Consider the following 25,111-nt stretch of genomic DNA (forward strand, 5'->3'; position numbering starts at 1 on the left):
GAAAGAACATGTGACTGTCTCTGTGTTTTCTTTGTGTTGGGGAGGCAGAGAAGTGGAAGAGGAAGCATGAAATTGTATAAAACAGGTATTAAATTGTAAGAAGGTGCAGGTAAGGGGCATAGGCTACAGATATTCAGGAAAAATCTCTACAAAAAAGTGTTTTATTTGAAACCTTTTAAAAATGGGAAGACTCCTTGTTCCAGGGTGTAGATTGTAAATCTTTGATTAAAGCCTGAAACAGCCCTATTAAACAGACACAAAGTGCTCTGTGGTCCTGGGGAGAGGGATCAGGGGTTATCCAGTGCAGCTCCCAGAGCCTGTCAGAACCACTGTTAGAACCATGCATTGTAATGAACCCTCAGCCCAGGGAGTGCAGGCTGCTCCCTGCAGCATCCCTGCCTGCAGAACTGGCCATCCTTACACACAGCACTTCTATTTGCACTGGCCTTTTCAAGTGCATTTAAAAAAATCCATTTGGGAGAGATTGATTAATTAATAATTAAGCTTGTGTGGAATTAATCTTAGGCAAATCTGCTTTGTTTTTGCAGTGTAAGGAGGTGTCTTGACTGTCAAATCCCTACAGTGACCCAATAAAGCATTGATACCAGAAATTCAATTCTCTGTAGCTAATCAGCATCCTCTTACAGCAGGGCAATCATTTGAGATAGCTTTTGTTTTCTCATGCATAATAATTTTTGAACATTATGTTAATTTTCACTAAAAGTTGATTGGACAGTGTTCCTGCAGAGGGTGCAAATATTCCAGACTGCTTTATTTTATTAATTTTCATTGTGTTTGAGCATGAATCACTTTCCTGTACCTCACTTTATTTATTTGATCAGTGAGTCTTCTCTACTGGGGGAAGCAATTTAAAACTGTTGTGAAAATGCCTCTAACATTTCTTTGTTCCTGGGAGCTCACTTGCTGCTGGAGCTGAGGTTGTAAACAAGGCTTTACAGGGCACAACTCATAGAAATTCAAGGGCATCTGCTACATTTAAATGTAGCTCCTGGATTTTCTTTTTCCTTCTGTGAAAAAGCTAATCAAGAGAGGAGAGGAGCTCAGACTGAAGGAAAGAAAGGGACTAGACTGGGAGAGAGAAATCTGAGAAAGAAATCAAATAATGATATTTTTCCTTTCAGTAAGAACTAAGCCTGATCTAGGGGTTTTGTGCAATTGGGAATTTCTCTTAATAATCTTCCTTAAGGTTATAGGCAGAGAGAGGAAATCCTGTAGTTGGTGAAAAGGATGAAAATTCATAAATCCTGATGTTAGTGAATTGAAATTAAATTTGCAAGTTTTGGATAACAGGGATATATCCCTTTAACTCTCATGTTCTCCCCCTTCCTGCTGTAGTACATCCATAGTCCTGTAAATCTCTTTCCAGTGCTCTTCTGAGCTAATTCTAATGGGGGATCTATCGAAATTCATTATCAAAACACATAAGCCCAGGCATGCTGTGCAGTCAGCCATTAGTGCTCACACTGTTTGATGAATTACAATGCCAGCAAGTCAAGCTGAGATGCCATTCTGACATTGTGCCCTGCTGCAGGATGGGGGCAGCTCCTCTGCCTCAGGAGGGAGGGCACCCATCTCTGCAGTGCCTGCCAAGCCCCACCGGCACACACGAGCACATCTGCAAGCAAAGAAGATTATTTTGGGATCTCTCTGTTGATACTGGGGTGTTGGCACAAATGTGGGACACTTCCAGAATCTGCACTGGCTGGGAGTAATGAGTACTGGTAATAAATTCTCACCACAGAGTCGGCAGGAGCATTTTCCTTTCATCATCTCATTAACGACTTAGAGCCATTAACAGCTTAAAGTGCTGAGTAAGGATTTACATTTCATTTAAGTCTTCTGTTCTTAGCTGACAAAAGGTATTTTACACACTTGATGGATGTAATTAGTGTGATGAGGCTTTAAAAGAAATTGGCTTGGCTAAATTTAGAACTTGCCATGTCAGTTTATACATGAAGCCAAAGCATACATATCAGTAGTTCCACGGCTTTGGAAAATGCATTCTATTGATATTACTGATACATTCTATTGATATTACTGGTACATTCTATTGACATTACTGATACATTCTATTCATATTACTGATACATTCTATTGATATTACTGATACATTCTGTTCATATTACTGATGTACAGGTGTTTTTAATTTATGATACCAGTACAGGCCAAATCCAACATGCTTTCACATTTGACAGTGCAACCCCTCATGTTACAATTTCAAATCCTTCTCTATTGCTCTTGCACATCAGAACTTGCCACAATGTGCTGTGGCTGCAGCCCAGCTGTCCTTTGGGTAGCAGGGAATTGTGCATGGCTGCCTAAGTTCCTGTGCTTTTCTAAACTCCCATAAAAGCAGACCTCCATGGACACTGCTGCACTTCAGTTCCTGCACACTGAGGCAGCTGCACTGCCCTCCCAGCCCCTTTCCCTGCACTGCTGCTGCTCTCTGCCCAGCCTGACCCAGAGCTCAGGATTCCCTTGTGGAATGTTCTCCCTCATACCCTCTGTGCTTGTTGCTTGCTCACTAGAAAAACGAAACTCTTGTTTGTGCTGCCAGCAGCAGCAGGGGTGGGTGGGAGGTGCTGTCCAGTGTGCTTGGAGTAAATCTGTTCTTTAGTGAAGGATGAGTTTCTGTCTGGTAATTGGAGCTTCTGAGCTCATGTCAGAATATTGCTGGGCTTTGCTGCAGGCCTGCATTTTGTGTCACTGGTGTAACCTGGGAACTGCTGCTGAGGATAAATCAAAGTAGAGACAAACATTTAGTCCCCACAGCAGAGAGGCTGCTGGAGCTAGGTACAAGTAGCCTTAGGAGCAGTTCCAGAGCTGGGTTTGCATCCCTCCTGCAGGGATCCTGTGTTGGAAGGAGGATGGTGAGGATATCACAGTGTGAGTCACAACCCTGGGAGCACGGGGATGAGTGTCTGAGATGGAAATGGCTGGGATGTGCTCAGTGCATGTGTGTGGAGCCCAGGGATGTGTGTCCCATTGGAAATGGCTGGGATATGCACAGAGGATGTGTCTGGAGCACAGGGATGAGTGTCCTAGATGGAAATGGCTGGGATGTGCACAGTGCAGTGTCTGGAGCACAGGGATGAGTGTCCTAGATGGAAATGGCTGGGATGTGCACAGTGCAGTGTCTGGAGCACAGGGATGAGTGTCCTAGATGGAAATGGCTGGGATGTGCACAGTGCAGTGTCTGGAGCACAGGGATGAGTGTCCCATTGCAAATGGCTGGGATGTGTACAGTGCAGTGTCTGGAGCACAGGGATGTGTGTCCCATTGGAAATGGCTGGGATGTGCACAGTGCAGTGTCTGGAGCACAGGGATGAGTGTCCCATTGGAAATGGCTGGGATGTGCACAGTGCAGTGTCTGGAGCACAGGGATGAGTGTCCCATTGGAAATGGCTGGGATGTGCACAGTGCAGTGTCTGGAGCACAGGGATGAGTGTCCCATTGCAAATGGCTGGGATGTGCACAGTGCAGTGTCTGGAGCACAGGGATGAGTGTCCCATTGGAAATGGCTGGGATGTGCACAGTGCAGTGTCTGGAGCACAGGGATGAGTGTCCCATTGGAAATGGCTGGGATGTGCACAGTGCAGTGTCTGGAGCACAGGGATGTGTGTCCCATTGCAAATGGCTGGGATGTGCACAGTGCAGTGTCTGGAGCACAGGGATGAGTGTCCCATTGGAAATGGCTGGGATGTGCACAGTGCAGTGTCTGGAGCACAGGGATGAGTGTCCCATTGGAAATGGCTGGGATGTGCACAGTGCAGTGTCTGGAGCACAGGGATGAGTGTCCCATTGGAAATGGCTGGGATGTGCACAGTGCAGTGTCTGGAGCACAGGGATGAGTGTCCCATTGGAAATGGCTGGGATGTGCACAGTGCAGTGTCTGGAGCACAGGGATGTGTGTCCCATTGGAAATGGCTGGGATGTGCACAGTGCAGTGTCTGGCTGGCTCAGGGGCAGGCCAGGATGAAGCTGACTGCTCTGAGGATATGACTCATGTCCCAGAGGGCTGCAAGGCAGTGCTGCCATCTGAGAGTGTCACATTACAAGATACAGTGCACTGCTAACAAAACTCTGATGTGCTGGCATGTTATTGGATGTTACTCTTTTATTGAAGAGGAAAAGATGATCCTTTTCTCATACTTTGATTAAGTGTTTGTATAAGATTACTATGATTGTTATTAGTGAGAAATTGAGGAATAAACTCTTCTGGCTAAAAGAAGCCAGACTTGAGAATCTGTAGCTGTTTTTTAAGGTGAACCATGGTTGATTATTTTCTGAGGTGAGTTCACTGTAACTGTGTGCCAGGAATTAGTGCCAGTCAGGTCAGAAGGCAGTTCCCCAGCCACCAACATCCTTTTCCATCCTTTTGCAGCCCTCCCAGTGTGACTGAGGTGGGTCTGCCCCATCTGCACTCACTGAGGCACAGCTGCTCCCTTTCCCTTGCAAGAGGATTTGCCAAAATCTCTGGGGAGGTAATTTTTCAAAATAGCTTCATGGAGCTGGCCAGAGCACTTTGTGACCCTTGAGTCATGTTCAAATGTCCAGTTCTGGGGAGAAATGGAGAGGGGATAATGTCTCTTAAAAAAGGTTAAGTGCTCGACTGGTGCAACAAATGGGTGAGATTTGGGTGTTGAAATTCCCATTTGCAGGTCTGAAAACCTTTGCTGCAGTCTGTTTTAAAATAAACAGGATCATCTATAGGAGACTGAAAAAAGAGTACAGCACAATAATTAGGATTGTCTGAAGTGTTTTTCTGTTTGACTCCAGTCTGCTTTTTGTAAACTGTGTTCCCTTTCTCTACTTTCATCACCTGCAGCTTTTGCACAACTCACCACAGCACCAAACAGATGCTTGTGCAGTGCTAAATAAATGCACTTTAACAAATTAAATCAAACAAGACAGTGTGTATGCTAGAATATACATGATGGAGTCTGTATTTTTGGAACAGGGAATCCATTTCTCATGGTTGTGTTTTCAGTGGATTTGTATTACTAATGCGCTACTACTGCTCATTATCTCCCCTGGGCTGTTCAGTGTTCCCTAGGGCAGCACAGGGAGCAGCCACCAGGCCCTTGGGGTGCCCACCAGGCCCTTGGGATGCCCACCAGGCCCTTGGGGTGCCCACCAGGCCCTTGGGGTGCCCACCAGGGCACTCTTGGGGTGCCCACCAGGCTCTTGGGGTGCCCACCAGGGCACTTGGGATGCCCACCATGCTCTGGGGATGCCCACCAGGACATTCTTGGGGTGCCCACCAGGGCTCTTGGGATGCCCAACTTTCACAGAATCACAGAATCACAGAATTTCTAGGTTGGAAGAGGCCTTTAAGATCACTGAGTCCAACCCATGTTCTAATACCTCAACTAGATCATGGCACCCAGCTTTCACTGGGATCCTGGCTGTACCTTTGAATGTTTGGGGCACCTTTTCTCCCCTGGCTCAGAGCTGAACCAGGAAGGGGATGATAATCTCATTACTTTAGTTTGGAGTCTGTTTGTGAGCTTTGCAGCCTTTAGGGAACTAGAAAACACGAATGCCCCAAAAATTCAGAACCATGAGTTTTACAGTGCCAACTGCTGCAGACACAGGTAAAGAACTGGCATTCCAACATTCTGTAAGTTGTTCCTGACCACAAAGGGCACATGGAAGAGCCAACAGCAAAACCTAGGATTTGCCATGAAGCTCAAAATAAATGCCAGGAGATTGTGCTCAGCTAGAATAATGCACATGTTACCTGTGAGCTGTATCTTACCACTTCTGCAGCTGTTGGAAATAATCACATCAGAAACAACAACAGTAAGGTGGAGTACGTTTAGACTTTTTCCAACACCAGCTCAGTCCCACAGCTTTGGGAAGAATGTCTTACATTATAGGAAGGTATTTTCTTCCTGACATTTAGTAAGGTATGAAAGAAAAGAGAAGTTTTTTGTTTGATGTCTAAATATGCCCAGAACCTGACAGTAGCAACTTAAAAAAAAAGCTGTTTAAAATACTTCTAAGAGATGCAGAAATGTTTATTTTATTGGACATTCCATATCTATCTATCTATCTATCTATCTATCTATCTATCTATCTATCATTTTGTATCTTTTACTTCCAGTTTTTAAGTTCTGGACAAGCTGAGTGACCCTTCCTGACATTTTACCAGTGCTGTAAGCCACATGCAGCCCTTTCCCTGGGTTTTTTCTATCTCTCAGTGTAATTATGGCCATGAACAGAGGTGCCCATGAGAATGTTGGTCATGAACACAGGAAGGGAATGGCTTTAGTGGTTAAGAGGACATGTGAAGGGTTTTTGGAGGACTTTTTTTCAAGATTACACCTCCAGTTATTCAGTTGCTTTTTGGCAAACAAAAGTTTGTGGGAAACATTAACAAACAGTAAGTAAAGAATGAAATGGTTTGTTTTGTTAAAGAGTTTGGTTGATTTTAGTGATGAAGAACCTTAAATGTGTGAGTTCTCACATGAATATCTAGTATTTCCTGTAATAACATCAGTAGGTCATTAAGCCCTTTAGGAAGCAGTTAATAAATAGGAATTAGCTAGCCTTTTGCCCCTTCTCAGTAAACAATGCTCATTCTTCCATTACAATGACAGTGCTGGGGTCATTGTGGTGTCACAGCGTGAGCAAGACAAGACTTGCAGGGAGATGTAATTTCTGTGATGGATTGGTGGGATAAAAAGATAGTGCCTACTTGCAAATCTTTTTCATTCTTGCTTTTATGATGTTTGTGCTCGTTCCAAATGAGATTTGCAGCTTCTCTGGTAGGTAAAACGTTGGCCATCAGCTCACAGCTAATTGTCCCACAGGGCAGGGATAAAACCCTTTTTATTCTGTTATGCCCTCCTGTTGAGCTGTGTCTGTGTGCCCTGCTGTGCTCTGTTGGGGGTGATGCCAGGGAAGGGTTTGGCTGTAGCCCTGAGAATCACACCACAATCAGAAATTTTATCCTCCTGTGATGATCCCCACTCTCCAAAGCCTTGCTAGGGCTGAAAAGCAAAGCACTGGAGCATGGACTGACTGATAGGTGACCTCCCAGTGCACCTGAAGCCATCAGAAATTAGAATTACAGCTGGATTTCCTCCAGTGTGGAGGGAAATGAGTTCCTGTGCACCTTCTATGGGGCAGTGAAATCTGAATCTTATCAACAGAGCTGCAATCCTGACTTCATTGTCCTCTGTCCCTCCCTGTGGTTCAGGACCATGGCAGGAACAGTGGCACAGAGTCACTGGGACCCAGTGCAGGTACAGCAAAACGCTCCTGAGGGTGTGCCCAAGCAAATGTGCTGCACATTCATGTCATATTTGCCACTGTAGGACTTTGCTATTGTTTGTGAATTTGATCTTGCATCATTTTCCTCTTGTCTCTTTGAACATTATGTGGTTTTGAGAGGAAGTTCTTACTTTGGCTTGTTCCCAGGTATTGAATTGTCCTTCTTATAATGTCTAATAAAATCTTTCTCTCATTATTATAAACTGAAGAAAAAAATTTTTAGTCTTCTGTTACTAGGAGGTTGAATGAGTTTTTTGTGGCCTGAGTTTATTTTCTAGTCTATTAAAGTGGTGTTTTCTAAATAATAAGTTGTAAACCAGTGGCCACAAACTCGTTAGAGCTGCTTGTGTACTCCTTGCCTTCTTCTGGCAGTAGTGACCCCCACACTGGATGGAAGTCACCATTTCCTGCCAGCTTTCACCTGCTCTTATTTTCTCCATGTCCTCACTACATGCAGGTTGTGGCTGCTGTACACAGCTCCAGTTGCGCACTCACTGTGCTGCCAGGGTTTGATGCTTCTCCTGTGGGACAGAGAAGGATGCCAAGGGAAGAGGCAAACACATCTCAGTGGGAATTGATTTATGCAGGAGGTACCTGTGATTAAGCTCCCTACCCACTGGATGTCACTATTGTTACACAGAAATTCACCCATGGAATATTTATCTAGCACTGAGGGCTGACAGCAAAGACCATTTGCTTGCAGCAAACTGGAAATTTCTAATTGTATGTGCAGGCATATTGTATATTTATGTTGATTTTGCAATTGAATTTTCTATGAAGGTTCACCATTTTATACTAATAGGAAAAGAGAGCTTTGCCAAAGCTTCAGCTGTGATGACTCTGGAGGTGCAGATAGTGAGTCATGAAAGCCAGCCAGCAGAGGAGCTTGCAGTCATTATACTCAAGCCACTTGTTCTCATTATTATTCTTTTACTCTGCAGTTGCTGGAGGTGATCTCAACATGGTGAATGAACATTACCAGTCTCCTCCAATTTGCTCAGTGCATGAGTTATTTTCTTTTCCCCAAGATGTGCATTCTGTGTGGTGTGTTAGTCTGAAATGGCACTTGAATATTCCATGAGCTGGGTCCCTGAGAGGCCAGCAGGAGACCTGGGTGCAAGGGCTGGGTTACACTCCAGCCCTCAGCCTCTGTGTGATCCAGCAAATGACCTCCAATCTCTCATTCTGTTTGCCATGGTCTCTCTGTGTCTCACAGAAAGTCCTGACTGCCCTCAATGTTTTTGGGGTGCTACAATGAAATGAAGCAGTCTGGTGATTCCACCTAACATTCGTCTCAGCATTGTCTAAATACACATAGATGCCAACCCAGTGACAATGACACTGGGCATGGAAGAGTCCTGCACTTTGTCTGCAGCTTGAAAAGCTCTGGTCTGCAGTGGTAGCCCCAGAACACCATACATGTCCCAGGAAAAGGAACAGTAAATGGATACAGATCCCAAAAACATACAGAAAAAAAAAATTACACACATCTTCAACACCCATTGCTGCTCTCCTAAAACTGGAATATGTAGGTGCTATCAGCTCCATTAAAGAGGAGCCAAGTCATTGGAGGCATTTGGTCACATCTTCCTCATCAACTTAGTGCCTAAAATGCTTGTGTGAAGGCTCCCAGGTTTGTGAGAGCCATGGTAGCTGCTGTGGCTCTTTGACATCCTCTGAGGATTGCTTGGCATCACCCCAGGGAGGTTTTAACAGGTTTGTGAGAGACTGGCACCAAGCTATCCAAAAACCAGGACAAAGTGGGATCAAGATTTTAGATACTGGAGAGAAGCAAAGGAGAAATTTCTTTGCTGGAACCTTTGAGGCTTCAGCACTTCATTTGTATTCAGGAGAGGGGCAGCCTTTCATGGGGACTAAAAGCTGCTCAGCCAAGACCAAGTCATTCCCAAGATTATTAGAATTTGTGACTCTGGTGGCCCTGCCACCCAAACCAAGTCACTGCTGGAGCATTTCATTTGCCAGTGGTGAGGCTCAGGTTAGCTGAGTTCATGTGGGTTTTGCCCACATGAAAACGTGGAGTTCATAATGTGTTTTAAGGGGCTGTGGAGCTGGTTCAAAATGCTTTCTAAGCCACGGGCACTAGGGTGGGATTTAAAACCTTGGCTCCCAGGCCCTGGGCTGTGCACAAGGCTCAGAGAGTTGCACGGGGTGTGTTTGGTGTGTGCCCAGCCACGGGCTGCCAGTGACCATGGCAGGATTCACACACTGACCCACGTGTCTGGGGACACCTGCAGTTCCCAGGCTGGGAGGGGATTGGGGATCTGAGCATGGCTGCGCATGAATGCACGTGCTGGGTGTTTGTTACCCATCCATGATTAATGGCAGACTGGCCTGATTTGCTTTTTCATGCCTATAATTGATCATTCAAAGGGAGCTAGTGATGGTTTTACAGGTAGCACTTTCTGAAGGAGGCTGTGGATTGGTTCTTTGTGAGTGATATTTACAACAAGGCATTAAAGAAACACAAAGCATAATAAGTCCAATTCAATTATAGACAACTCTCACAATCACAGTCCATTAAGAGGTTTTGGAAGATGCATTGAATATTTCTGAATAACAAAAATTCTTAAGCAACAGTATGAAATTATTTTCTGATTGCAGTTAGCAGTCCTAAAATGAAATATAAAAAATTAAGTTTATTTTTATGTGTATTTATATTTGTACACACACACACATACACACGTGTGTGTGTGTCTGTATGTATGTATATATGAACATCCATATGTTTTGGGGCAAGTCTCTTGTGTTTTGGCTGTGCCCAATGTTAGTCACCACTGCAGAGACGGAAGCCCCTGAAGTGCAGGGATGGTTGTTAACATGAAGTTTATAGCAAACTCTAAAGCTTCAGTACTCTAAAGCTTCAGAGATAAGCAGGATGTGCTGGTAGAAAACTGAATCCTGCAGTAGCCTGGATAATTAAATGTGTATTGACTTTTTAATAGCAGCTTCCCAGGCACAACTGAGGTGCAGCTCTGCTGTGCTGCTGAAGTGTCTCAAGCACTTGCACTGTGAATGCTGTGGGGTCCTGGTGCTCAGGGAAATGGGGTCTCTCTTGCAGGGCTCAGCACAGCTCCAGCTTCCACCCTCAGCTATTTCCTCACTACAGTCCTTGAAAAGGAGAATGGGTTCATTCCGTGAAAAAACCCCAGCCCAAACCCTTTCAAGTGTATTAATTCTTTTAAGAGATGTTTCTGTCTTTGTTTTCACTGTATTGAGCATGTTTCAAGGTGATTTTCTATGATTGGGTTTTTTCAGTAACAATTCAGGAGAACCTTCTGTTAAGGTTTTGCTTTTTCTAATCTGCTGCAGTGAAACTGCCTTGTAGAAATATTCCTTCCCAAGTGATTGAAGATGTGCAGTTTACAAAGCCAAATCAAGTTGCAAAATGGAGATAATTAAATTACTGACTTCTAGAAAGGTGCTGCTGTGTTATTTCATACCCTCCCTTCCTGAAAATCAAAATAAGAGATATGATTTAATTGCAAATATGGGGGATATTCTATTCTTCTGCAGCCAACAAATACATGATTTTGGGAGAAGGAAGGCAGGGAATAGCTGGGTTACAAATCTGTATTTTGCCCACAACCACTGCTGTATGACTAGACATTAAAACTGAATATGTGTGAATTCTGTAATGTCATTAGGGTTTTGGTAAGAGAGGAAAATGATTTGTCACTGAATGGTGTAAAAGGATTTTTGGGTGGACTCCTCTCACATCAGTGAGTAACCAGTTTTCTCTGAAAGCTCTGTGCAGCTGTAGTATGTCTAAAATGCACAGTGTTTGGCATTTTAAGTGATGAAGCTTTATTTAGTTATTAGAGGGACACTGTGCAAAACATAACACACAACCTTAGCGAGCCTAGCCCAGCCAATAAACAGAAACAGAAGAAAATGATGGATTTTAATGGTTTCCTCAGCTACATAAATGCCTTTGACAGTCCTGAAAAGAGAATTCCTAATGAGAGCTGAAACAAATGTGTGCAGGAAGTGGTCTTGCTTTTGCTGCTGCACATTTGAGTTCCTCTAATTGCATCAATAAGGAATTTCTGCTCCTCATCTAATGAATGCCTTTTGACTATTTTCTGAAAGGCAACTGGATGTAGGGATAAACACTGGCACCTTTTGTATGAAGTCACATAAACAGGTTTCAATTGCTAGCTATTGGCCCTAGAAACACTGGGGTATAATGCAGTACAGTAAATACCACTGTATCTTTTAATTTTTAAATTTTTATTAAGCCTAGGTTTCCCTCTGCTTGCCTCTGGTGTGATTCCTAAGGGTGCTTTTTAGTCTCTCTTGTGTTGAGCAGCAAGCAGGCATTTTTTCAGAGCTGTTCCTGCACCATCTCTGCCCTCAGACAACTCAGAATTCATATGATACTACAGCACCTGGATCTTTACTTCATTCTGGGCTCAAAAAGTGAGTTTTAGAGCAAGGACTGGGTTTGGGGAGGCAGAGGGGGATACCCTGAGTTTGATTTTTCTTTTCATTGTTGTCATTTATCTCCCTAAACAGAGGCACAGTTGGTGCAGGTGCAGTGGATTACTTATGAAAGAAGTTTTCTATTTAAAAACAAGAGAGACTTTAATGAGATCAGTAGAGGGTTTGTACAATAGGTATTGTATTAAACCAGAGCTCAGGCTTCACATTGATTGCGGTATTTAAATTTCAATGAGTTGATTATGTATGAGAGCAAAATGACCAGTATTATGAATGTACAAAAAAGGGACATGGAAGAGCTGTGCCAGAAAAGTGAGAAAAACGTTCCCTTTATAGTCCCTAGAGTTCAATAAAGCACCACTATTTCCCAGCCTTTAAAAGCTCTTTTATCACAATGGTTCATACCTCGCATTCCCTGGAGCCCGATTTGTTGTACGTGCAGGGTCCCGTTCCATTCAGCAGCATCTCGCTGGTCTCAGTGTTGGTGGGTTTGTAATCTACATAAAATTCCTGTGTGCTCGGAGTCATTTGCTTCAGCGACTGCCTTTTCTTTTTCCTGTGCCTCCGCATGAGCGAGCGCTGCTGCAGCTGCTTCATGCTGGCAGGGTAGCGCTTCCATGACACATAGATCACCAGCAGGATCACCAGCACCGACAGGAAGAGAGCCACGCTGCCGGCGATGATTTTGTGGAAGGAGATGTGCTCCGCGTCGTGCTCGGGCTCAGAGCTGCCTTCCGTGGCTCCCACCGTCGGGGGCACGGGGGGCTTGCTGTCGTGTTTAGGCCTGGTGAGTTTTGGTTTAAACGTTGGCTTTGGGAGAGCTCGTGCCAGCTCGAACCTTTCCGTGGTACTCTTGCCACAGATGCTGTAGTTTTTCACTGCATCGATCACGTTCACCCCTTGCAGCTCTTTGGGGCTGGCGCAAATAATTGTATTTTCCCTCAGCCCTTTAAAACTTTTAAGCCAGTTTACCAGAGAGCAAATGTTTCTGCTGCATTCCCATATATTCCCGGCAAGGCTGATGTCATTGAGAGATATCCAAGAATCCAAAATTTCTTGACCAATAAATGTGAGCTTGTTTGAATCCAGGTTGAGGCGCTGTAAATTGGGCACACACTGAAAAACACTAGGTCCACTGAAAGCTTCTATTTCATTGCCAGATAAATCGAGTCTTTGTAATGAGCTCCAGGTCCAAGACATAGTTTGTCCTATCACACTGATTTTATTCCACTGTAAATAAAGGTTTTGAAGGCTGACTAGCCTTGGAAAAAGTGCCAGGTTGAGCTTAGAAAATTGATTGTGCTCCAGATGAAGCTCTTTCAGTCTGATCATACCTGCAAAGACATTCCTTGCTAAACTCCGGATGCGATTATAACCCAGGTCCAACAGTTCGAGGTTCCTGCAATCTTGAAATATTCGAACAGGAATGGTTCTTAGGGAATTGGACCGCAAATGTAAACTCAGCAGCTTCCTTAAGCCCCTGAACTGCTCAGATCCCAGAGACTGCAGCTGATTGTATGACAGATCCAAATTCCGGAGATTTGTCACAGGTCTGAAGGTATTATTAAGAAAATAGGAGATTCTGTTGGAACTCAAGATCAACTCTTTTAGTCTGCGTATTCCACTGAAAGCATTTTCGTCAATATTGCTGATGTGGTTATGGTCTAAATAGAGCCAGGTGAGTTGATTAAGACCTTTAAATTGATTGTATTTTAGTTTTTGGAGGCTGTTATATCGAAGGGACAAACCTAAACAACCAGCAGATATACTTGAGGGAATCTCCTGCAATTTCTGAGATTCACAATATACCATTTTGCCTTCACACCTACAGCCCTTAGGGCATCCTCGTTCAGCAGAAGAAAGCATTGTCAGTAATACAGTAGGGGCTATTACCAGAGCTACAGCTGATCCGCTCAGTAGCCTAATTACATTGAAACCTGGAAATAAAAACAACTTAGAAAAGTTATCCCCCCACACATCAGTCATTTTTTTCAATCATGCTAATATCTTTTACTTCAGCAATCATTTACAAAGCCCTAGCTTGACTCGACTACTTTTCACGTTGGGTTTTTTTCTTAAACTCGGCTTTTTTTTGGTTTGTTTTAAGAATACCTCAATATAACTACTGACAAATAGTTGGGTAAAAGGTGTAATCCCTAAGCCATTTAAGTACAATAACAAAACACATCAAGGTAAGTTTATGGTGTAATTAAAGCACAGGCTATGCAGTAACTATGAAGTATAAATTGAAAAGGTAACATGAAAAACATACCCATCCTTTGTGTTGTTCAAAGGTCGTCCTTAGGTCTTTTGTTTTTTGCTTAGTGTGCCACAAGCATGGCAGCCCCTGTCAGCTGCACTGTAGTGAGTCAGGGCTCGCTGACACCCAGGAAGAAAAATTGGACCCCTTGGGAGATGGACCGATTTTGGAACATTATTCTTTGCCAGCCGTGCAGAGCACTCCAAGAATAAATCAATCCCAACACAGCGTTCGCAGCAAAACGTCAAATTCTTCCTAGGTAATAGGATCTTCACGGATATTACGGTTTTGCATCTTTCTAGTTGGGAGCGCGGCTCTCACAGCGTCGCTTCATGGGAGCGCCCGTGGGTGGGTGCAGCCCGCGGCGCCGCGCTCCGGGCGCTGCCCCGCCGTGCCCCGGGCCCGCGGCTCGGGCGCGCCAGCTGCGGGCAGCGCGGCCCGGCATGCCGAGAGCCCCGGCCGACTGAGCGCGCTGGCGCCGGGCGAGCCTTATGTAAAGCTGCCCCCAGCGGCGGCGGCACCGCGGGCATGTGCAGTGCCCGCCTTCCCTTGCAAATGAGCGAGCTCCCCCGGGAGAGCGGGCGCTGCTCGCTCCGTGCGCGCTGCCCCGGCCCTCTGTGCGTGCTCCCGAGCGCTGCCCTGCATCCCCGAGCTGCTGAGACTTTCGTCTTTAGGGCTGACGTGACGTTTGAAAGACATAGATACAAATTTTGGTTGGAAAGATTTATTTTTTTAATTACATTAGATGTGTTCACATAACCTTTTTGTTCCACTCGCTATTTTTCAGACCCCTCAGTGTGTCTCTTATCAAGTGCTTTAGAGCGGACTCTCTTTTTTACAACGTGAAAAATGTTTTTGGGGCTGACATTTTCCGTTTTTGCTTTTTTCTTCTCTGTTAAAAGGCTCAGTGCCAGGAGGTTAGAAGAGAGTACTGTGCTCATTTATTTCCCAACTTGCTGTCACTTTGTTCCACAACGCTAACGCTTCAACCACAGGCTTCCAGAGCCTTTACAGCACAGCGACTACGCAGCTTGGTGTGGTACCTTAATGAGGTGAATTGTTTTTACTGTTGTTCAGGACAGGGACAGGATTTTATGTGAAGGTACAGTAATGCTGAGCTTTTTATATGTGTGATGCTCTACAGTCGTCAAATACCACCAAGAGAGCCACCTTGTCTTTCCTTGGTTTTCCCTTCTTCCCTGCCTGCTGCGGGGAAAGAACACATGCTCTCATCTGGGCAGAGCAAGGGTAAGATGGTGTCACAGCAAATCCACCATGCTGGCAGCCTTCCTTTGCTGTGAAAGATGTGATCACAGATGATGGTGGGCAAGTGGAAAATCCTGGCTCTTTTTTGTGCAGGAATGGGCAGGGGGCTGGGAAGAATTGTGCTGCTCCTTAGGAGTGCAGAGTGCAGTGCTCAAATGCAGCCAGACAGTGCTGAGAACCACTTTGCCTTTCTGGGGGAGAATCTGTACCCTGGGAATAATGTCCTCTGGCTTTTCCCTAATTATTCACTGCTGTGAGAATAGAATAATTTAAAATGAGGTGAAATCTAAAATTTTCCAGGCATTAAAATGCCACCTTTGCTAGTACTTAGGCTGTGAATGACCTCAGGTTTACAGTAATCCCACAAGTCTTAATGAACCAAACCAGAGCTCCCAAATGAGGAGTCATTCCTGGCTAACACCTACTAACATCTTTCATGTCAGAAATATATTCCTGCGTCATGGCACATTCTGTGAGAGTTCTTCTCCTTGGGGCAGTTTGGTGGGGAGGGAAAGGGTTAATTGCTCCATTAATCCCTGTCAGCTCCATCCCCCTTGCTCTGCTGCAGCTTGTTTGGGGCTCTGCAGGCTGCTCTGTAGGGTGGAGGAGCAGTGACAAACTGCAGAGTGCAGTGGGAACTGAGCTCTTGCGCTGACAGCAGTGCCACGTGCCAGGCTGCTGTCCTGGTACAGGCTTTCCATCACTGCCCTGGGGTGTCTCTGTTCTTGATGGAGCAGGGAGAAGACAGCTCAGACCTTTGGTAAGTCAATTTGTCTTTTGGAGCCGCTGCTCTTCCTCCGTTGACAGTAGATGTCTGTGAGAGGTAAACTCTGCATTGAAATGACTCTTTTAGGTTCCTAAACTTAAATGGGCTGAAATTAGGTTTGTCTCTTCATCTGGTTCAAACACAGCATGTTAAATTTCCAATAACATCCAGATCCTTTCTCCTGAAGAATTGGTGCAACTTAGTGCCCGCCTGGCACACAGCCTTCTTCCCAAACTTTGCCTGCTCTCTGCCTTTTTTTTCTTTCTCTCCCTCCTCCACCTTGGTTATGGAGTTAACAAATAAGTTCTTGGCCACCATGAGTCAGCAGAGCTTCAGCAGCTTTCCCAGGGTTTTAATAATTGCCAATATACTGGACTAATAAGAGGGAACAGCCACTCTTTACCAAGAGTTATTTTCATTTTTCTGAAAGGGGTGAGACATCAAGATATGAACAGAGAGAGCATCAAATCTATGTTAATGGATTGCCAAATTGAATTTTCTTTACTGTGATCCTTTTTGAATTACACAAGCAGGAAAAGTGCCAGAGTTTTTTAAGATTACATTTCTGTATCTTTATACAGCAGAATAAGTTCTTCTCCAGTTGTGGGAATAAAGCTCCTAGTATGAAACAAATCCCAGTATGAAAAATTTCTTATAAAATTTTAGGCCAGTCTGCCCATGTAAACTATGACAGATAAAGAATTAAGTTAAAGAGACCTTTGCCTTGTATCAGCTACACCTTGTCTGTCAGTGCACCCCCATGGGGTAACCATTCAACTCATGGAACTGGGCAACGAGACCTCGAGGCCCAAGTGATTGGTGCAAAGAAAAACCTCATAAGAAAAATATTTTATTTATTTGTGTAGTCTTGAACACAAAGCTCAACTCTGTGTTTTGGGGTTTCAGCCCTAAACATAAACTGAGACACCACAGAACCTGAGATGCTTCTAAGTTTTGAGTTTTATGACTCCATGACCACTCTTAATTTTTTCCTGGGCTTTTTCTGAGGGGAAAATGGCATAGATCAGGAAATACAGTGGCAAATGTTTTACTAGATAACTCATTCAGATGAAAAGAGATGTGTTGGGCAGAGCCTGTGATGAGCACATAGTTTTCTTTGTCTACATAACAGAGAAGTTCAAAGTTGTTTGGAAGTTATGCACTAAGCTAGGGTAGTGGTAGTCCAGATTTTTCTCTTGGTGCTAAACTTTATCTGCTAATAAATCTAGCAGATTTATTTCACCGCTATCTGATTTTGCACTAATTTGCTTCAGTTTAATTTCATGTTTGGTTTTGGGTTTTCTTACGTGGTTAAATTATAGTGTGTTTTCTTTTGCTATTCATTCTGGCTGAGTTCTCTGTACCTAGATGAAACTTCCCTATGGAAAGCTTAGTATGAACTGCAGCCAAAATTGTAAATTGTGAAAGAAAAGGTGGCATTCACTGTGAAAGCCTGTTCTTCTCCAGAGCTGGTTGGAATTGAAACTTTGCACAGAGAAAAGGGGAAAATGCAAATTGTGTATTTTTTAGGATTATGAGAAGGCACCTGTAATAGCCAGGTACATCTGTTTGCTAAGTACTTTTGAAAAGGGGGAGTGACAATTATCAGGTGTCAGTAGAACGGGAGTGAGGGGGTAGGGAAGTGATGTAAACCTCCCAGAGTGTAAGAAACCAGCTGCTAGTAGGATTCCATGCAAATCAATCAAAAGCCTTCCTCTCTCCTGTCACATGGTTCACTTTAGCCTTCCTCGGGATATTCTGTGCTTACTCTTTAAAATCCATTGAATGATGATGTTACAGAGAAGAAAAAAGAAAAAAAATGGAAAGGTTTCTGTTACTCCTGTGAGAAGGAGTAACAGAATGGACATTCAAGAATGCAGTCTGAGCTTTTCTAGACACAGGGCACAAACTTTGGAATTCAGAGCAGAATACAGCTTTTTTCTGCTCACAGCCAGAGCTCTCGGGCCTGGGAGTGCCTTTATGTGTGAATCACACATCCCTTTGGGGAGCTGTAGTTAGCAAGTGCCGCGCTGTGCTCTGTTTGGGTTTATGAAGTGACACCATGTGTCGTTCCCTTGGCTTTATTCCCCTATAAAGGAGCCAGGAGTCAGCTGGGTTAGCAGTTGTAGCTTGCTCTCGGTGGTATTGTGGTGTGCTATCCCTGTATCGTTAGGAGAGATAAGTCTAATAAAATGTGCCTGCAATTTTTGAGCCGGTGATTAAATGAACCTGCTGTTCCATGAGGATCAGATTAGAGCTGGGGGCGTGTAACTCCCAGGGTAAATATCAGAGCGTGGGAGGGCACAGGGAAACTCAGGATGCGGCGCTGGCTGAAGGCACACACAGCAAGAGGGGAGTGTGAGAAAGCCGGGTTCAGGGAACAAGCAGGGGAGGGAAATCGAGGCAACAGAACATTTTCTGAAGAAATAGGGAAAGAGGATTGAGACCAGAGAGGATCTTATCCCAGGAGTTGAACTACACTGCCCTAAAGGAGCGTGGTGGTCAGTGGTGGGTGAGGCAGATGGATAAATTGAAAAATTATAAATTGAAAATGCTCTCTTGCCCTTCTGCTAGGGTGTATTATTTTGCAAGGTGTCCCCCACCTCTGTGAGGGTGAAAGGATCCCGTGTTACACTCAGCAAGAAGCTGAGCAGTGTAGGAGCCGTGCTGCACTCTGGGGGTCAGTGTGCCCTGTAATGTGGGACGGCTTGCAGAGGACACCGGGACACATCTGTCACTGTGTGTGTGCCCAGCAGGTCCCTCGGGGCCTTGGCACAGGGCCACTGGGGCTATTGCTCCCCTCACGAACACTTACACACTGTCGGAGAAGGAAGCTTTTCCAGCTGGGCACTGTGCTTAAGCCTTTCCATTGTGGCCAGGTCACAGGGGCCTCTGGCTGCCCTGAGGCAGGGGAGGCTGCGCACAAACCTTTGTTCACAGCACCCAGGCCCGGATGTTTTGTGACCTGTCAAAAGTCCCTTGGCCTTAATGTGCTGAACGCATAACTGTGCCCAGGCTGGCTTTTTGTCCTGCGATTTTGAAGCTGTTTTGAGGGTGAAAGGAATGAGGGATTTGTCTTTATGAACTGTGGGTCTGCTGGTAGGTAAAACTAGCAGTGAGAGAGAAAAGAAAGAAGGGCAAGGATTCCACTGATTGATGAATGGAATGGGAGAGACTTGTGTTCACAGACAAACTGTAGGTCTGCTGATAAATAAAACTGGGTACTGAGAGATGAAAGAAACAATGGGAAGAACTATAAATTCCATAGGAATTCCACGGATTGACACAAGGAAAACAAAAGGGGAGGGTTGTACATTAGATGGGGGTCTCAGGTATGAGACATTTCAGGAAGTCTGTACCTCTGAAGTACCACAGGCAGTGGGGAAGAGAGATGCACATGGGGCCAGGAAATGAGGATAAAAAGGAGACTGCGTCCTCCAAAATGTTGAGAGACACCAGGGGAAATGCCCCATGGCCTCTCCCTGTATTTGAATAAAGTTATAGGACTCCTCTGTCTCTTTTTTGGACATAAACCTCTGCTGTTTATGGATTAATTTTCCTGTCAAGGGCAAGCAGCCTGTGCTTCAGTCTCATCCTCCAGGGACAGTACATGAGATGCAAAGCTATTGTTTTACTTACTCTCTGCAATTCATATGACCACTTCTGTTTCACTGGATTTAGTGTTGTTCCATTCAGGGTTATCCTCTAGCATCTTCCTGAAAAGGTAGTATGAGTAGAAGCAGCAGAAGGTGCTGGAGCATGAATGATCATGGAAATAAATTAATTACATCTTCCACACAGTGCTTCAACCTGCAGAGCATGAACGATCCCCGCCATCGGTGCCCTGGAGATGTGTAGGGGTGATATACAAGGCCACGTTGGTGGCCTCTGCTTGTGATTGTGCCTGCAGTCTGTGTGAAGGTGCCAGAGAGATCAGGTTAGAATAAACCCAGGCTTGTTGTGAATGCTTCCCACTCTTCCATGGGCTGGGATGCCATTGCTGGAAGAACGCCTCCTGTGTGATTGTCCAGCCAGCACTGCCGGGGTTTGGGTGGCCTGACTGCTGGGAGATCCTGAGCTATCACCATGGAATGTGCTTGTCTGGGAAGAACGATTTGTCTGGCTTCATGTAAAAGACAAATATCTGTCAAGGAAGGTGGAAACCTTCCTGACCTGGAATGATGACTCCTCCCTTTGAAAATTATGGTGCTTCCAGGCAAAAGTATGGGAGAAAGGAACAACAGTTCCTTACTAGAATACATATATGTGTGTGTGTGTATATATATACACACACACACACATATGTAACAAGACAGAACAACGGCAGCAATAAAAACTGTAAAAAAACAACCCCAAAGAAAACTCGCTTATAGCCTTTTCCCATCCGCTGAGCACTTTTGGCTTTGGCCCGGCCGGCAGGGGGCGCTGTTGGCGCCGTGTGAGGGAGCGGCGCCTCATGGCCTCGGCGGTGCCGCCCTCATGGCCTCGGGAGCGGCCCTTCATAGTCTGGGCGGTGCTGCCCCTCATGGCCTCGGGGGCGGCCCCTCATGGCCTCGGCCGTGCCTCGTGGCTTCGGAGGCTGCCTCTCGAGCCCCGAGCTTGCGGGGGGACGGCGGCCCCGGGAGAGGGAGCAGGCACGGGCTTCGCTTTCCCCAGGCTCCCATGTGTGCGCTGTGAGTATCCTGGCGATGGCAGCGCCGGGGTTCCGCCAGCAGCTGGGAGCTGCTCTCTCCGGAGCCAGGAAGGGGCTGGGGGCCCGGTTTCCCCCGATCACCCGCGGAGATGGTGAGGGTCTCCCGGCGCTGGCTGGTGCCCAGAAGCCCCAGTCAGACGGGCAGCAAGGAGAGCTCCGCAGCAGCATCGAGACCCTCAGCAGGACAAGTCCAGCACCAGAAACCAACCGAACTGCTCCGCTCCCCGCACAGCCGCCGTGTCCCCCTCAGCTAAGAGAGTGCCCAATGGCCCTTTCCCCCTCCCTGGAAGATTTCGGTGGAGTGCTAGAGCCATTGGCCAGTTCTTTTGTATGGCAGTTGCCGACTGTTCATCCCTCGGGCGTCAGCTTCCTCTCCTCACAGCGTGAGATAACAGATTTTTTCAGGTAACAGATGGGACGGGATTCACTGAAGAACCCAAAGCCACAACAGTCTCCTGCGGGATCTGACTTGTACCGTGCTAGAACAGTTCTGCACGTGCCTGTGAGGCATGGCAAAGTGAATGAACGTCCCGGGCAGCCAGATTTACATGGACGCCTCATAGAACAGTTTTTGTTCAAGGAGAAGAAGTCTTCAAGGGCTGGGACATCGGTGTAGAGGCGTTGCACAACTCAATCCAAGCAGGGCTGTGGTCCCAGGGAAAACCAATAATGTTGCCAGTGTCCAGTTCTGGCCAAGGGAAAGGAGTGGGCTCTGAGCATGTCATATTGGTAAGAACAGGAACAGTAATGTGTGAGTAAAGACGAGCTGGTGGTAGTGCCAGCCGTGTGGCCGTTTGCACAGTTTTGATGTTCACCAAACTTTAGACCTTTCCAGTGTTCCATGTGTATGTGTAGTTAAATCCCTCCGGGCTGGCCTTGACTCCTCAGCTGTTGCCTTTGCCTGTAGCTGCTCCTTTTGCACTCCTACCCTTTGCCCACATCTCTGAGATTAGTATTTGTCATTTGCACAGCACGGAGCACACATAGGTGATGCATGGTCACACATTTCTTAGGAGTTTCAGACCTGTACCCTGCCATGCATTTAGCTCTGTGGGGCCCCAGATGAAGCTGCCTTCGTGTCTCATGATGTGCTGAGGCTGTAGAATTAATTATTCTGTCAGGTCAGCCCTGTTTGCTGCAGTGGCTCCTTGACTGCTGGAGGAAGGCAGCTGGCGAGAACTTTCATTATAGGAAACCCATGACATCCACATAATATCAGGAACCGTTATAGCTTGTCTAAACCTGAGCTTTTATTCTAATTTTTTGGCTTCTCAGTATCTTCACTTATGAGAGAGGAATAGTGGCATGTAATTATTCTGTAAGTTTATCAGCATAATAGATGATTTTTGTCTGACACTAGTTATATTCAAACATATACCCTTGCCATCAGTTAAGCTGTCTGTTCCTTTTTGGAATTCCAGCACAGGTTATTCTGTATCTATATTGTTATGGGTATCATTTATTTTGATGCCTTTTTTTGAGCTTGAGTGCCCAAATAGCAGAATTCCATGTGAGGACAGTGTGATTGTCAAACACAGAAATACAGACTTCTATTTACAATGTAGAATTATCTTTTATTTGTGGTTAATAAGTTTGCCAATATCTGTTTACTTACAGAACCTTTCTAATGTTACAAGAGTACTGTTTTGAAAATGACTGCAATATTTGTTGAATATTACCTTTAATTTTCCATATAAAAACTGCAACTGACATATTTTTAGCTTCTTGAAACAAAGGGTATATGTAATATTTCTTAGGATCAGACCTGAATTAGCAGAAGATGTTTGTTGGTGTACTTCCCAGTCTTACTGCTCTTCAGCATAAACAGGCATGCAGGGGGCAGGAGGGCAGAGCAGAATGATTTCATTTGACATGCTGAAATACGCCAAAATATTTTCCAGTCTCTCCTTTCACTTGCTTATGCATGAAAAGCTCCACAGAGAAAAAAGCATTCCAGCTTTGCTCTGTTAGGGCTCCTGCTTGGGCTTCAGTGCAGTGTTCTGAGGCTGAGACAGAGTGATGTGTTATTAGACAGCATTAGCAACATTTTGAAGAGAAAACTAAAAATGGCACTTGAGCAGATTTGCAACAGAAAGGAGAAAACATGAACAAAGTTAAGAAGCATATAATTGTGCTCATTGCCACCGTGACTGGCACAGAAATGATTTATTCCAAGTGGCTGCAGTTGCATGCTTAGTCACTTCCTTCCCTGGCTTCAGCCTGATACTCTTTTCTGTCATTTTCTTGCAAAAAGAAGTTTGTTCTTTTTTGCATCAAAAGTTTCAGATTTTTTAGCTTTTAGTAATTCAGTCAAGTCCTTTTCAATTAAGCAAGCTGTGGCAGCTTGTAGATATTGCAGCTTTGGTAGCCTGGTGTTCCTGAGCAGGCTGAGAATGTTAATTATGCTGACAGTCTCAGTTAACCAGCCTGTAATCAGCTGCTGCTTAGGCATGGGCCACTCATCCATGCCAGTAACGGTGGACTAGAACTTCATGATTTAAAAGAAAATAAAATACATGCAGGTATGTTTTAACTGTTCCAGTCTGTATTTGCCATCCTTCTTTGTCTTTTCCTATTGGGGTGTCTGACACACAGAGCTCTGAAGAAACAACATGTGATTCAAATGACCTGTTAGCTCCTCTTCTCATGTCTACCCAAGATAATAATTGTCTCAAATTAAATGTGATTAATAACAGAAAAAAATAAAAAAAACCCATACAACCAAACCCCAGCCTGTTTGGTTGATTTTAAAAAAGTGCAGCAGACTTCCATGTCATGAATTAATTTAAAAAATAATTCTGGGTTCCTGCATATTTATTTTGGGTTCTGTGACAGTTTACTCTGTTTATTAAAACTAAGTGTCTTTCAGCCAGTGGCCAGGACAGCAAACAAATGACAATCCAACCCAAAATGACTCAATCTGTGTGTAGAACAGTAAAGATCTACAAGCTGCTAATTGCTGATGGACACAGTGCTGAAGGGTAGAGGGGAGGAAGCTGCCATGGAAAGAAGAGTTGGAGTTTTCACTCTTACTTCTCTTTCTTGCAAGAACATTAGGACAGGCATGTTGTATTTTTGTGTTTTGTAAATCCTTCTAGCCAGCATTCTTTATCTCCTAAGTAGGTAAGAGGCTTAGAGGCACCTTTTCCTCCTGCAGCTTGGTTGCACACAGCAGTGGTTGGAAAGCAAGAAATGCTGCAGTTGATAACCAGCTACAGACTGTGGCCTGCCCATGTGGGGGGATAGGAGAGCTGAGCCTGAGCTGCGCTGCATTTTGTGTCCCTGGATGGTGACAGAGCTGAGAGGAAACAGAAACACTCACAAACATGGACTGGGACTCGGTTTGAAAACCACTTTGAGCCAGGCAGACGGAAAGCAGGGGCACCTCCATCCATCCATCCATCCATCCATCCATCCATCCATCATCCATCCATCCTTCATCCATCCATCCATCCATCCATCCATCCATCCATCCACCCATCCATCCATCCATCCATCCCTCCATCCCTCCCTCCCTCTTACAGGAAACCTCTTCTGTCACAGGAGGATCTTCTGTGTGTGTCCTAGGGGAATGGAGTGGCTGCTTGCTTTGCTCTCCAGCGTAAGTTTGTGCCATCATTTATTTGTGATTTAGACAGCTGGACCAGGTTGAAATGCAGAGGAGGAACAGCCAATATAATTAACACAACAGAAATGCTTCCTGTGGCCATTTCTGCTGCTCTGGGTTGAGCAGTTTCCTATGTAAGCAGTTTCCTATGTTTCCTTCCTTCTTTGTAAGTCTGTAAACTTCTAGGAAATGAATGTGCTTTATTCTATCAATGCAGGACTAAAAAGAACCCAAATGTTAAAATAAGAGTGCACAAATCTAATATACAGAGCAGCTCTAAATAGAGTGGTGCTGCAGTGTTATTTAGCTTGAAATTCATAAGAAAACTAGGAGAGAGGAACTTTGAAGGGAAAGCCAAATGTACCTTTGTTTTTGTTTTCATCACCAATATGTCCCATTTCAGTTGCACAGTTCAGTTAATTCTATGATAATTGAAGCCCACAATACAGTTCCTGAGGGACTTCTAAGGTGATGTGCCCTGGTGCTGTTCAAGTGCATAAAGAGGTCACAGGGGTGTTTAGTAAAAGCTAAAAGACATAAAAGACCTTGTTTTACTGTAAAAGCCATAAAGTAACTAATGGGTTGTAGGAAAAGAAAAAAGCAAGGTGCTGTATGGCCACGTTACTGAATAAGAGCTGTCTCCTATGGAGATCTTTGCAGTTTTCATTTCAAACACCCAGGACTTGCTGCTCTGAGACAGAAAGCTGGAAGAGATCCAGTGCTCTTATCTGACACAGCAATTTCAGTGTTCCTCTC

General features: G+C 45.0%; 2 protein-coding genes across 7 annotated transcripts in view; one reads left to right on the plus strand and one right to left on the minus strand.

Annotated features, from left to right (window-relative positions):
• LRRTM3 (leucine rich repeat transmembrane neuronal 3) overlaps positions 1-14,400 on the minus strand; it is a 76,651-nt gene extending 62,251 nt beyond the window's left edge. For 2 of the 3 annotated variants that reach the window (XM_054288366.1, XM_054288367.1), the window contains exons 1-2: positions 14,036-14,400; positions 12,169-13,700 (exon numbers count right to left, since the gene is read on the minus strand). In XM_054288366.1, the coding sequence (XP_054144341.1) occupies positions 12,169-13,700; positions 14,036-14,039 (1,536 nt within the window). In that variant the 5' untranslated portion in view covers positions 14,040-14,400. Of the gene's footprint in view, positions 1-12,168; positions 13,963-14,035 lie in introns of those variants that run through there. The other variant, XM_054288365.1, reaches the window with a different exon arrangement.
• The window catches only part of CTNNA3 (catenin alpha 3), a 411,267-nt gene that overhangs the window by 171,174 nt on the left and 214,982 nt on the right, over positions 1-25,111 (plus strand). The gene's annotated exons all lie outside the window — the stretch shown is intronic.

Source organism: Melozone crissalis, unplaced genomic scaffold, assembly GCF_028551555.1.
Source record: "Melozone crissalis strain CALT ecotype California unplaced genomic scaffold, PUWL_Pcris_2 ptg000062l_1, whole genome shotgun sequence".
NCBI classification, from domain to species: Eukaryota; Metazoa; Chordata; class Aves; order Passeriformes; family Passerellidae; genus Melozone; species Melozone crissalis.